At 46.0% G+C, this 12,407-nt stretch overlaps 1 protein-coding gene across 5 annotated transcripts in view; it reads left to right on the forward strand.

The window, feature by feature from the left end:
- The first annotated feature begins 7,761 nt into the window (after nt 1-7,761).
- TARBP1 (TAR (HIV-1) RNA binding protein 1) overlaps nt 7,762-12,407 on the forward strand; it is a 72,322-nt gene continuing 67,676 nt past the window's right edge. For 2 of the 5 annotated variants that reach the window (XR_004422247.1, XR_004422248.1), the window contains exon 1: nt 7,762-9,640. Coding sequence is in view for 3 of the 5 variants with exons in the window: in XM_033099561.1 (XP_032955452.1) it covers nt 8,755-9,640 (886 nt within the window). In the remaining 2 variants the exon portion in view is untranslated. The remainder of the gene's footprint in view (nt 9,641-12,407) is intronic. The other 3 variants (XM_033099559.1, XM_033099560.1, XM_033099561.1) reach the window with 2 other exon arrangements.

The raw sequence follows: 12,407 nt of genomic DNA on the forward strand, positions 1-12,407 counted from the left end.
CAACAGAAAGCCTGAGAATTCTGATTTTGCCTCAGAAACAGACGGGAGCAGGAGGCTTACTCTTGCACTCCGCCTGCCAGACCGGGGGTCTTGACTTGAGACTGGGAAACCAGACCCATGGATGGAACCAGCCTCAGTGGGTCCTTCTACAGCTACTGGACCGGTAACACATGTTTACGCAGGACCCCTTTCGTTTGCAGAAAACAAAAACAAGCGGGAAAAGAGCGTGTGCTGGGAATAATGGCGCTTTTTCCCCAAAGCTCTTAGACTGTGTTTATAAGATAAACTGATGGAAGATTTGGTTGCTTCCATAGCAGTGTCACCGGGGTCTTACAGTAGACACACACAGGGTGCACTGAGAAGGAACACGTCCCTCCTGGGGACTGCCATGAGCATGTCACACTCTTCCCTCCCCCTAGTTAGACCACTGAATCTTTCAGTTCCCAGGCTTCTCTTGTGCATCTTCAGATGAGCCCCGCAGTCCCTAGTGGAGGTGACACAGTATGTACCTGTAATACGCAAATTTGCTAAGTGTTAAAAAGATGGTTTGCCCCCCAACATTTGAGGTTTCTTTTTCTCCCCTTTTCCCCTAATTTACTGTAAATATCTACCATGAGAGTAGGGAATACATGAGTGAGGCCGGTAGTTTCCATATAGCTTGCGAAGCTTTTGACAAAGCACTCCGAGTTCCTGGTTTACCGTAGTTGGTCTGAACTAAGCGAGGCTCTGGCATTCTGTGTGAACCTCCTACTCCCGGGCTTAAAGATCCCCTGGGTGATTCCGCTGGGTACCAAGTTCAGAACCCCTGGGTTAGACCAACACCTTTCCTGGAATGGGCAGAGCTAAAATGTACATATTCATTAGATGCTAACAAGAGTCCCTAACAAGTCACCTTGATGGGCCCCTTGAGTGTGAGCTGAGAGGAGAGAAGACACGTGTGCTGGTCCATTGTGTTACCTCTGCTTTCTGTGTTGGGCTTGGCAACGGTGACAGTGGGTGTTGAGGTAGACATGATGGTGGTGATTGGTTAGGAAGAGGCTCCTAAGCCTGGAAAGAGTGAGATACTCAAAACTTAGGGAGCTGATAATACCAAATAACATAACTAGGCAGCAGTTGTGTGTCGGACAGGAGAACTAGGGTGTGAGTACAGGAAACTTCTTCAAGAGAAGCTTCAGCAAATAGGGGCCAATTTTTCTCATGTAACAGGAAGTCCAGAAATAGACACTTGCTAGTATAACAGAGTGAAATTCTCTCCCTCTCTTTCTTTCCCTCTGTCTGACTCTATCACAAATTCCAGCCTACATTTCTCCCACGGCCTTCAGGCTAATATAGCTCCTGCTGTAGATATGCTAACTGATAAGGGACTCTGCTGGAGGCTTGAGTATGCTTCCAAAATAGCCCCTGGTCCGAAGGAGTCTCTGCTGAAGAGGTGGGGTAATTTGTGTAAAACCATGACAGATTATCACAGATTTATAGGAATCTCTGGACCAACTCAGACCAGCAGCGGTCAACTGACCAGCTGGAACAAAGAGATTGGAAGATTTTGCACTGTTCCTCGATCCCTGTGCGCCCCTGGCTGTCTAGAGATGTCAGCCACCCCTTGCACCCCCCTTCTTCCCTTCTAATAAAAGACACTTCCACCAGAAGGCCTTCTTTCGATGGATTTGAGAAAACGTGGAAAGCTCCCACCTTCTCAGGTCAGGTGCTGTCTTGATAAACACACCTTTCCTTATTCCAAACTCCGACCTATTGAATACTGTACATTCGGAGCACCAAGCCTACGAGTCTTGTGACTGCAACGCCAGCACTGGCTGAGCAGCTCCAAGGAGCCCAGCTTCTTTCCATGTTTTATTACCGCCACCTTTAACGTGGCTGTTTGCCATCTCCGGCTGCTCTCATGGGTTGGAGGTGGCTGCTGAGGGCTCACTGAGCGCTCCGTCCAGGCAGGGCTGGAGGAGCATGAGAGCATCGTGGCCTTCACGGCTTTGGCCATGACACGCGCTCTGCTTTGATCAGAGAGCAAAAGCTTGCCCGGACGTATCCCTGGCAGACTTCTGCTTAGGTCTCTTTGTCCAGGACTGAAACATACCACCAGCCCCCATTCCCGAATGTAAGGACTGTTGGAAAAGTAGGGCACAGGATTGTCCGGTTGGCTGTTGAGGGGAAGACAAGTTTGTCAAATATGTCTTCTGGGATATTGATTATTTTAAGCTGGCTGTTTTCAAGAAACAAAAGACTCAAAGAGAATCTTTGACCCTTCCTCTTACCTGCCAAAAGGAATCCAGATAGAAACAACTGCTTAAAGAAGGGAGCACCACCTCAACATCATAATATAAACTAAATGGGGCAGACAGGGAGGAGCCTGCAAAATCCTGCAAAATTGGACTGCCCTTTGCGTCCCATTGTTTCTGGGAGGCCTGGCACAAATTTGTTTCCCAAATCTTTGTTTCCCTCAACTACCTGTGAGTTGCCTAAGTTCCATTTGAAGTCCCAGGCCCCCTGCCTCCCTCTCTATGAGTAGAATGGCATATAAGCCTTAACTGCCCCGTGTGTGTTTGGGTCCCGTATTCTTAGGGAACACCCATATGTACATACGTAATACAGTTGGTTGTCTTCCCCTGTTACTCTGTCTCATGTTAATCTGATTATTAGTCCAGCCAGAAGAACTTAGATGAACTTAAAAATTAAAAAAAATAATTTCTCCTCCCCCACACTACCTAAGCATGAGCCGTTGGCCCCTGGGGTTAATATATTTGCCACCCGAAACAAAAGCATCAAAAGCGAGGTTTTGTGAGCAAGGGAGAAAGGACGGTAGATATTGGGTTAATATCTAATGTCTGCCACAGATGCCCACAGGGAATTTCAGTTTTCTAGATGTCGCCCTTCGCATAAACCTATTACTGATGCTGCTACAGCAATTTTCTCCATGGAGATTCTCTGAGGGCTTTCATGGGAGACATCACAGGCAAAAATCTCAGCTGGAGCCTACCGAGCAGCTCCCTCCCACTCTTAGACCCCCAGAGGTAGATAGCAAAAGACTCCAGCTGAAATCTTGCTGTGTAATTGCTATTTTCTTTCTTTCTATGGCTGTCTTCCGCTTTGCAACGATGAACATTAAGTTGAAAGGATGGAAAAAGCACACACGGCATTGACAATAGCGCCATCTTCTGTCCAGAGAAATGGCAGCTTCTAAACAGATCAGAGTTTTGGTTATGCAACTGCCCGTTCATTGCAGAGCATGAATACATGTGTAAGACGCAGTTTAGAAGGACTTTTTCGGTGAGTTTTGAGACCTGGGTACCTATCTCAGGTCAGCATGTCCATCATCCCTTATTCCCTGTGGGCATCTATTGGTCCTTTAGCGCTCACAGTATGGTGGTGCTTTTGAGGAGGCTTTTCTGGCAGCATCACCGCAGGCCAAATGGAGCCCCTTCACGGTGCCCCCAGAATAGCAAACTGACATCTTACAGACACTCCTCCTATAGGAATGAGACACTTGGAAGAACTTTACCTGGGTCACTTGCCCTAAGTCACACTTCCGCTTTCCTGGTGATCTCCTCTCTCCATCACCCTGAGAAGGGAGCAGTATCTGTTTTAAGTGGGGAAAATGAGAATAGTCAGGATTAAAACTCAGAGGTGCTGCTGTGCGATCAGATTTATAGGTGCACTGTTTCAGACCAGAAGAACACCCACGATAGCCATCTATAGAGACCTCATGGAAAGATTTAAAATAGATGGCATAGACAACTAACACCCGTAGACCGAATTATTTGTATGTTGGAACCAGTGTCATCAGCCCAAACACAGGTCATTCAGCTGAGAGAGGCAGAGGTGGAAGGGGCAGCACCCCCCGGGAATGGCTCCTTAGAGGCCAGACAGCCTCAGAATCCGACATACGTGTTGCCTGAGGAAACAGCATGAGGCAGGTTTTCAGCGCAGGTGATGCAAGAGAGAGTGTAGAACACACGAATGCGTGAGCTGGAAGGAGGGAGCTGAACAGAAGACAGGGAAGACTCTAACACTCGTCCATACCGGCACCTGTTTGGGATGTTAAAATGGTAGTTAGTCCGAAACACTGATTCACTTGTGGATGAAGCAGGAAAATTGCAAAGAGCGGGGAAGCAAACTATTCTAAACCCTGTTCACATGTCACTTCTGAAGCAACCATTCATCTTCATGAGGATGAGGAGGGGTAGCTGGTGGTTCTCACGCTGGGTCTCCTCTGTCGGTCAAAGCAGCATTTTGTCACGTGTTGAACCAGGCGACAAGGACTTCCATTTTCAAATGCTTATGTTTCAAGAATCAGTATGTCACTGGAAATTTTCTGGCTGACTAATTTATAATATTATCACTATAAAAGACTGAATTCTTCTTTATTCAGTTTCAAATCCTACTAGGTAGCTATCACGTTTCTGGTACCATGTTTGGTGTATAGAATACAAAATAAATTAAAGCATAATCTTAATTTTTAAGGAGCTCAAAACCTTGGCAGAAATGTACGTAGTTATTCATTCATACAACGGTAACTGACTGAGCGTCTACTAGGTGCTAGACACTGGGAATGCAGAGATTACCTCGGCAGTAACTGGACACATGAGCTGTGTACTTTTCGTTCTTGATGTTTTGGAGGTAAAACAGTGGAGTGCACCGCTGCTAGCCAGACAGCTCTGCTGCTTTTCTATGGTGCGACATTGGGGCAGGTTACTTAAGCTCTCCTAGTCTCAGTTTCCTCACCTGTAAAATGAGAAAAATAATACCACTTCATTTATGAGTTGTTTTGAGGATTAAATGAGATAATATATGTGGGGATAGAGTCCCAGAGAGCAGTTTCCAGGCTCTCAGCCTCACGTGGAAAGTGCTGGCTCGGGTAGTAGATGGCCCATCAGCTGTAACTAGTTGGCCATTGGCCACTGATATAACTGCATGGCTGAGTGAGCAAACGTGGATTGCAGTTAGCAAGGGGTTGGAAGGTTGGCAGAGAAGCAGACAGCGGATTGCGACTAGCAAGTGTGGTTAGCAAACATGGATGGCAGATTGTGCATCGTGTGGATCCTGCTTCCTGTGTCTCCAACCCAGCCACCAGTGAGAATATAGTGGTATGAACCCGCTATCCATAGCTCCGTTGGCGTTCCTTTTTGGCTTCACCATGTCCTGCGTTCTTGTGTGGCGAATGGGACCAGAGACCCTGCATGACAATAGATAAATATTTTATTTTCTAATAACTCATGTATAATAACTGCTAGCCATTATTACTACAGTTGGAAGTTATGGGAATACAGAAGTAGAAGTAAGTATAATTAGGGACATTGGGAATGGCCTCTTAGAGCCTGGTAATCTGGGTTTTTGTTGAGGAGTAGGAAATGGGTTCACTCAATAAGCAGTTCTTGAGTGTGATATAGCTAGAGGTGCAGGTTCTGGGACTAGTGTGACAAAAGACATAATTCCATAAGCCCTGCCCAGTCCTCAAATTGCCCACGGAGCCAGGAGGAGGGAGCAGGAAAGTCAACCTGCAATTACAATACAGTGTGACAAGTGCTGTGTTAGTGATATGCTAGAATGTTTGGAGAATTTGGAAGAGAGTCGCCTAACTTAGGTGTGGTGGGTGCGAGTGAGCTATTAAGAATTGACTCCTGGAGAGATGACATTTGAACTGTATTTTGAAAGAAAAAGAACAAGTCAAGCACAGTAAATGTTAAGGGCCTTCCAGAAGATGAAAGGGCTTTTGAAAAGAAAAAGTGCGAGCACATGGCATGTTTTAGGGACTTCAAAATCCAGGTGTATTTGGATGTCATGCTAAGAAACTGAAACATTGTCTGAGGGCTATTGGTTGCCAATGGTTCCATTTGCAATCTGAAGTATGTATTGGAGTGGAGAGGAATCAGGCAGGGGGTTATCACTGTTATCTTAGCAAGAAATGAGAAAAGTCTAAAACTAAGGTATTAGTGGGGGCAGAGAGGAGGGGACACTGAGAGATTTAAGGAGCAACTGTATATGAGAATCCAGGAAGACAGTGGGACATCTATGGCTCCCAGGTTTTTTGACTTGGGCAATGAAATGAATGGTGGCCATTTCCCTAAATATGAAGTTCCTGGGAAGAAGTCCCTGGGTGGGGAGTAATAGTAATGGGGGAAGGAGGACCATGAGGTGTAATTGATAAGAGTGGAGCCTGAGAATGATGCCCTGAGTGGTATGCAAGTGGAGACCTCTGGCAGTTGGATAGATAGGTTTGGAGCTCAGGAGAGAGAACTGGGCTGCAGATACAGGTGTGTTTTTTTTTTTTAATCATTAGCCCATAAATGGTAATTGAATCTATAGTTAAAATGAAGTTATTAGGGACAGTGACTTACAGAGAAGCACAGAGACCCGAAGATATAATTCTGGAAACATCAATATGAACAGGTCAGGAAGAGATGGGAAGAAACAGCTGGGGAAGTAGGGAAAAGGAAAACCAGGAAGAAGCTATATGATTAAAAAATGAGGGGAAGACACTGTTTCAAGAAGAAATCCTCAACAGAGTCAAGTAAGGTAAGGATGAAAAATTTGCAATTAGGAGACCACTGCCCACCTTGGCGGGTCAGGAAAGTGATGACTGTGGGAAATACTCAGGCAGAGAAAATAACTAGTACAAACGTGTTGTGGGAAAAGAGAAGCATTCCATGGCGCTGGGACACAGGGCAGAGGAGGGGACTAGGTTATGAGGCTGGCTGGCTTTCCCCAGATCCCAGAAGCCTTCAGTGCCTGCTCTATGGTATGGCTTTGTTCTGTAGGTTGCGGGCAACAACTGCATAGGACATTATTTTCTTAATAAGTCGTTTTCTTTAAAATGGAGGTAAAGTTTAAACACAGTGAAATGCATAGATCTTAAGGGTTCAATTCAAAGAGTTTTGACAAATGTGAAACCTGTGTAACCAATACCCTAATCAAGATAAAATATTTCCATTACCTTGGAAAGTTCCCCTGTGTCCTGTTTTAGTCAATCTTCACTCCCTATAGGCCACTGCTGCTCTAATTTCTATACAACAGATGACTTTTGTTTGTTCTTGAATTTCATATAAATGGACTCATACAGTATGTAAGCTTGGTGTCTCTGGCTTTTTTGTTCAACACAATGTTTTTCAGATTTATTCATGTTGTTGCATGGATTAATAAATCATTCTCTTTTATTGCTGAATAGCATTATTACATGAATAGATCACAATTTATTTATCCATTCTTCTATTGATGGACATTTAGGTTGCTGCAAACTCTTGGTTATAATTAATGTTGCCCAAAACAGTCTTGTACAAGCGTTTTTGATGGCATATGTTTTCATTTATTTTAGGCAAATACCTAGGGGTCGAAATGTGAAATCATAAAGTAGGTATATTTCAACTTTATTAGAAACAGCTTTCCAAAGTGACTGGACCATTACAGGCCCACCAGCAATGTATGGGAGTTCCAATCTCTCCTCTTCCTTCATCCTTGACATGTGGTGTTTTCGATCTTTTAAATTTTAGCCATTCTAATGGGTGTGAAGTGATATGTCACTGAGGATTTAATTTGCATTTCTCTAATGGTTGATAATCTTGAACACCTTTCAGATGCTACCTTTGCATATCTTCATTTGTGAAGTGTCTCCTCAAGACTGTTGCCCATTTCTGTTGATAGGTATATGAAGAACATATGTTGAAGGAAAAGTGATATTTATCGACACGTTACATGTTGAAGGCAATTGATATTTACTGGCACATTCTAAAGGGGCTTACCATAGAACCATTTATGCATTCTGTCAATGGAAAAGTGAATGACTCTGAAATATGGGGGAAAATACCTTGCATATATGTTGAATAACTTTAAAACTAACTAACTTTAAATTATATAAAAATAACTTTAAATAACTTTAAATTATGCCTTATCCATTGTGTTGATGACATGGCAACCTCTTTGAAGGTGGGAGTGTGTCTTCTTCTTGGACTAAGGGAACTTTATGGTTAGAAGGCAAAGAAAACCCATGTCACTGACTCAGTTTGCCTGGGATTGAGTCAGGAACCAAACCACTCCTGTCCAAGATAACGTGAAGTTTTCTATTTCTGCATTTAGCAGTAGATACTGTCAGAAGTACAGAAAATATTGACACATGGACAATTTTTGAGATTGAAGTGAGAGCACAAGCATTGTATGGTAAGGTCTGCATGCTAGAGTTGGCTTGGGCGTTGGACTGACTGTATGTGCTGGCGTGGGCACCGTTTCCAGCCGTGTCCCTGCACATAGCTTTAGTATTTTTCAGGGCCTCTAAATCATTCTTGTGCTTTCGTTATTTATTTTGATACAGATGTCCAGAACCCATTTCAGACCCCGCCATGTCAGTCTTTTTGTCAGTCTTTTTGTGGGTGGTGACAGCCTGCATCTTTTCGAAAATAAGCTTCTAGGTGACTGACACCTTTTATGTGTACCTGTGGCTCCCAGGCACATTGGTTGCTTTAGAACCCTCGGGCAGGACAATCTCCAATTAGGAATCGATGGACCTGGTGTCGATACTACACTGACGTTTTACTAAACAATAGTAAGGGACGCGTTGAGAGGGATCAAATTCCAGGCGGCGCTAGTGCAACGTGTCCACAGTGCACAGAGCTGGACCAGGGCCTGGCTGCAGCTCCTTCACTCCGGGCGCGAGACCGGGTCGGCCGTGTACGAGCACGCACTAGCTTGGGCCATGCGCGCACGCGCACGCTGGCGCCTTCCTTGGGCGCCGGGTCTCAGCGCCGCGCGCAACAAATGGAGTGGGTGCTTGCGGAAGCGCTGCTCGCGCAGAGCCGGGACCCCCGGGTCCTGCTCCGGACTCTGTGCCGCGGGGAGGCGTCCGCAGAGCGTGTGGAGACGCTGCGCTTCCTCCTGCAGCGGCTCGAGGACGAAGGGGTGCGGGGCGGCGGGGACGCGCTCTCGGAGGCGGCGCGCGAGGTGGCAGCCGGCTACCTGGTGCCGCTGCTGCGTGGCCTACGCGCGCGCCCAGCAGGAGCCCCGGACACTGCGGCCCCGCAGGCCCGCGGGCGCGTGCTGAGGGCGGCGGGCGCGGCCCTGCGCTCCTGCGCGCGCCTGGTGGTGGGCCCGCCGCCCCTGGCGGCCGCGCTGGCAGAGGAGGCGCTGCGCGACCTCCTGGCCACGGGCCCCACGCCGGGCCTCGAGGGGGGAGCCGAGGCAGCCGTGGAGGTGCTGGCGGCCGTCGGGCCTTGCTTGCGATCCCGTGAGGACGGGCCGCTGCTGGAGCGCGTGGCGCAGGCTGCGCTCCTCCTGGCGCTGGCAGGGGACGGGGAGGCAGCGGCGCTGGCGGCCGGGCGGCTGCTGCCGGTGCTGGGCCAGGGCGGCGCGGCGGTGCTGCGGGCCGTGTGGGGCGGGCTGGTGGCACCCTCGGGGCCGGACCACGTGGACCTGAGGCTGCAAGTGCTGAGCGCCTTGGCAGAGCGGCTGCTGCCGGAGCCCTTCGCCAACGAGCCGGGTCCGGATGCGCGCTGCTGCTCGCAGTTCTGGCGGACGGTGCAGGCGGGGCTGGGACACACCGAGGACGCGCTGACGCGCAAGCGCGCACGCTACCTGCTGCAGCGGGCTGTGGAGGTGTCGGCGGAGCGGGGTGCCGACTGCACCTGCGGCCCCTGGGAAGGAAACGGTACCCGCCTCTCTGTCCCCGGCCCAACCCAGCTTGGCTTTTTGGAAGGGAGGCCGCCTGAATCTACAAACCAGCGCTCAGGGTGGTCTCCTCCATCCCGGCAGAATTTGGTTGTTCCCCGTGGTCCCCATAGTGTCAAAAACTTGGGACCCTCATCTCTAGTGTGTTCTCTGAAGTGACACAAATCACTGCAGCTGAGGGCAGAATCCACTTACCAACTTTCCTGACCCAGAGCAGGGTGGAATACTTTAGGAACATGACGGCCCACGCAGCATTTCACAAACCAAATGTGCATTTTATCGTGGTAGGTCCGTTCTAATATAAGGGTTAGCTGCCATCACATGGAAAATTATTTACCACTACCGCCCAGAGAACTGTGATTGTTAGACTTCTGTCGTAGAAACCACTTAAAAAAATAAATTTCCCTTGGTAATTCTCTTAGCAGGATTTACTAAGTATTTGTTAGACATGATCCTTAAGTCAACCTTTTGAGATTGTTTCTGCCATTGGTTTAATAGAATGAGTCGGATTTATTTATTTGCATTTTGAGCTGCCCTTCCTATTATTTGATTACAGAACAAGACTAGATGAAGTAGCAAGGCCTCCTTTGGTGTTTTATTCTTGATTGGTTTGTTCACTGAAATCAGTGTGAAAATATACTTCAGTCATCTTAAATCCATTTTTGAGCTATCAGAGTCCAAAGTAGATTGATTCAAAATTGTCTCAATAGAAAAGTTCTTTTTTAGCTGTAGCTGCTTGTTCATTTATTACTGGTAAAGAATTTTTTTCTGGCTGAAGTGAGCAGATTAGATTTTCATTCGTAGAATTTTAAAACATTAGATAGTAAAGATTTTAATAGTCCACAAATGGTGACCATCCAATGAGAATTTTCACTAGAAAACATTTCTTAAATTACCAAAGTTAAACACATTTTAGTCATTCTGCAGTGTTTTAAAGACGAGCAATAGTCTTTCCAGCCTTGTACCCACTTCCATTTCCTCCATTTTAGAGAGCAACCCCCTCTTTTAGCTGATTATTTTGGTCTGTGTCTGTGTCCAGACACCCCTGTGTCTGGAAATAATCTAGTTATATTGTAAAAATCCACTGTTCTAATTTCCATTAAATGTGAGGTCAGCATTTACAAAATTGTGATTATGAAAATACTGTTCACAGGTGATCTATGCAGTAAACTGGTTATCTTTCCTACCTGCAAGTTTTTTCCTAGAATGATGTCATTTTAAAATTTGGCTCTCTCCTTATCACTTTCCACTGATTCAGCCCCAGATTCTTTGCTAGTCTGTCTCTGTTTCGATCTTTCCTGTACAAAGTCAGATCATCAGCTATATTTTAAATTTTCCTGAAAACTCTCCTAGAGTCCTCTTGCGTGCTCAGCCTGGTGCACAGCTGACATCCTTAGGTCTGTGTTCACTATCATCCTGGGGATTATTCCTTTTTCCTGAGTCCTGTGTTGGAGCTCTTATTTCCTGAGTTCATAGCTGCTTTGGTTTCCTCACTTTCCGTGTATGCATTTTCCCTACATGCCTGCACCTTCTGCCCTACCCTCAGGCTGCCTAAGTGCCTGGCAAAGTCTGAGGAGAAGAGCTGGTGAGTGGTGTGGCCTCCCGTGGGGGTTCCCTGGGTTTCTAAGCTGTCAAACTAGCCCACACCTGGCCTCTAGAAACCTGTCAAAATTTCATTTTTGAATTGCTGTTTTGGTGGCTGCCACCTCCTGTGCTCTGCCAGAGGTAGAACACTTTGTGTGTCCTGCCTGTTCTTGGAGAAGCTTTCTACCCATTGCAATTCAGGTCACCTGTGTGCATTGGGACTTTAGCTATCAAAAGTTTAGGATTTTGTAGATTCTTTAGCTTTTTCTCTTTGTTAGTATGGCAGTAATGTTCTCTACGGCTTTCTGCATCCTAAGTGGAAGCTGAGAGCAAGTCTAGATGTCTTTATTTTGATCTCACATTTGATTGAGGGTAAAATTCTGGCTTGGAAAACATTTCCATCCAAAATTTTAAAGGTATTTATCTTGTCTTAGAAGTTAGAGCTTCCAATGTTGCTGTTGAGAAATCTGAAAACATTCTGAACTGTGTTTATTTTTCTGAACTGTGTTTATTCATATGTGATCTGTTTCTTCATTCATGGCAGTTTGGAGGGTCTGGGTCCCCAGCATCCTGAAAGTTCACAGGTCTCTCTTCATTCTTGTGCCAGGCATTTACTGGATCTACTTAGTTGGAAAATCATGTTCTTCAGTTCTGGGAACTTTTCTTGAAGTACCTTGATTTCTTCCCTTTTTCATTCCGAGCTCTGTTTGGATATTGAACCTCCTGGACTGGTCATTGGAGCATCTTTTCTCTCCTATGATTTTTCTTTTTGCTCTACTTCCTGAGTAATTTCTTCAACTTTATATGTCGGGTCCTTTCTTTGAATATCTTGTTTTTGCTATCGAAGTTTTGTTCTCATGCGATCTTTTTTGTTCTTGCAATGTCCCCTTTTTACTAGTATCCAGTTCTTATATCGTAACTGCACTGTATCTTCTATCTCTCTTTAAGCTATTAATATTAGTGAAATTTTATTTTTTTAGGTTTTCTTTTTTTCTGCATAATTGTTTTCTCTAAATTTCCTTTTGTTTGTTTGTGTTGGCACTGATCTTTAATGTAGAGGTTTCCCCAGAGGCCTGGTAAGCCTTAGATGCCTGTTTATATTTCAGAATAAGGAACCAAAAATCAGGTTTAAAGCTCTAGAGAGGTGCTTGTTGTCTGTGAAC

This window comes from Rhinolophus ferrumequinum, chromosome 27 (genome assembly GCF_004115265.2).
Source record: "Rhinolophus ferrumequinum isolate MPI-CBG mRhiFer1 chromosome 27, mRhiFer1_v1.p, whole genome shotgun sequence".
Classification (NCBI taxonomy): Eukaryota; Metazoa; Chordata; class Mammalia; order Chiroptera; family Rhinolophidae; genus Rhinolophus; species Rhinolophus ferrumequinum.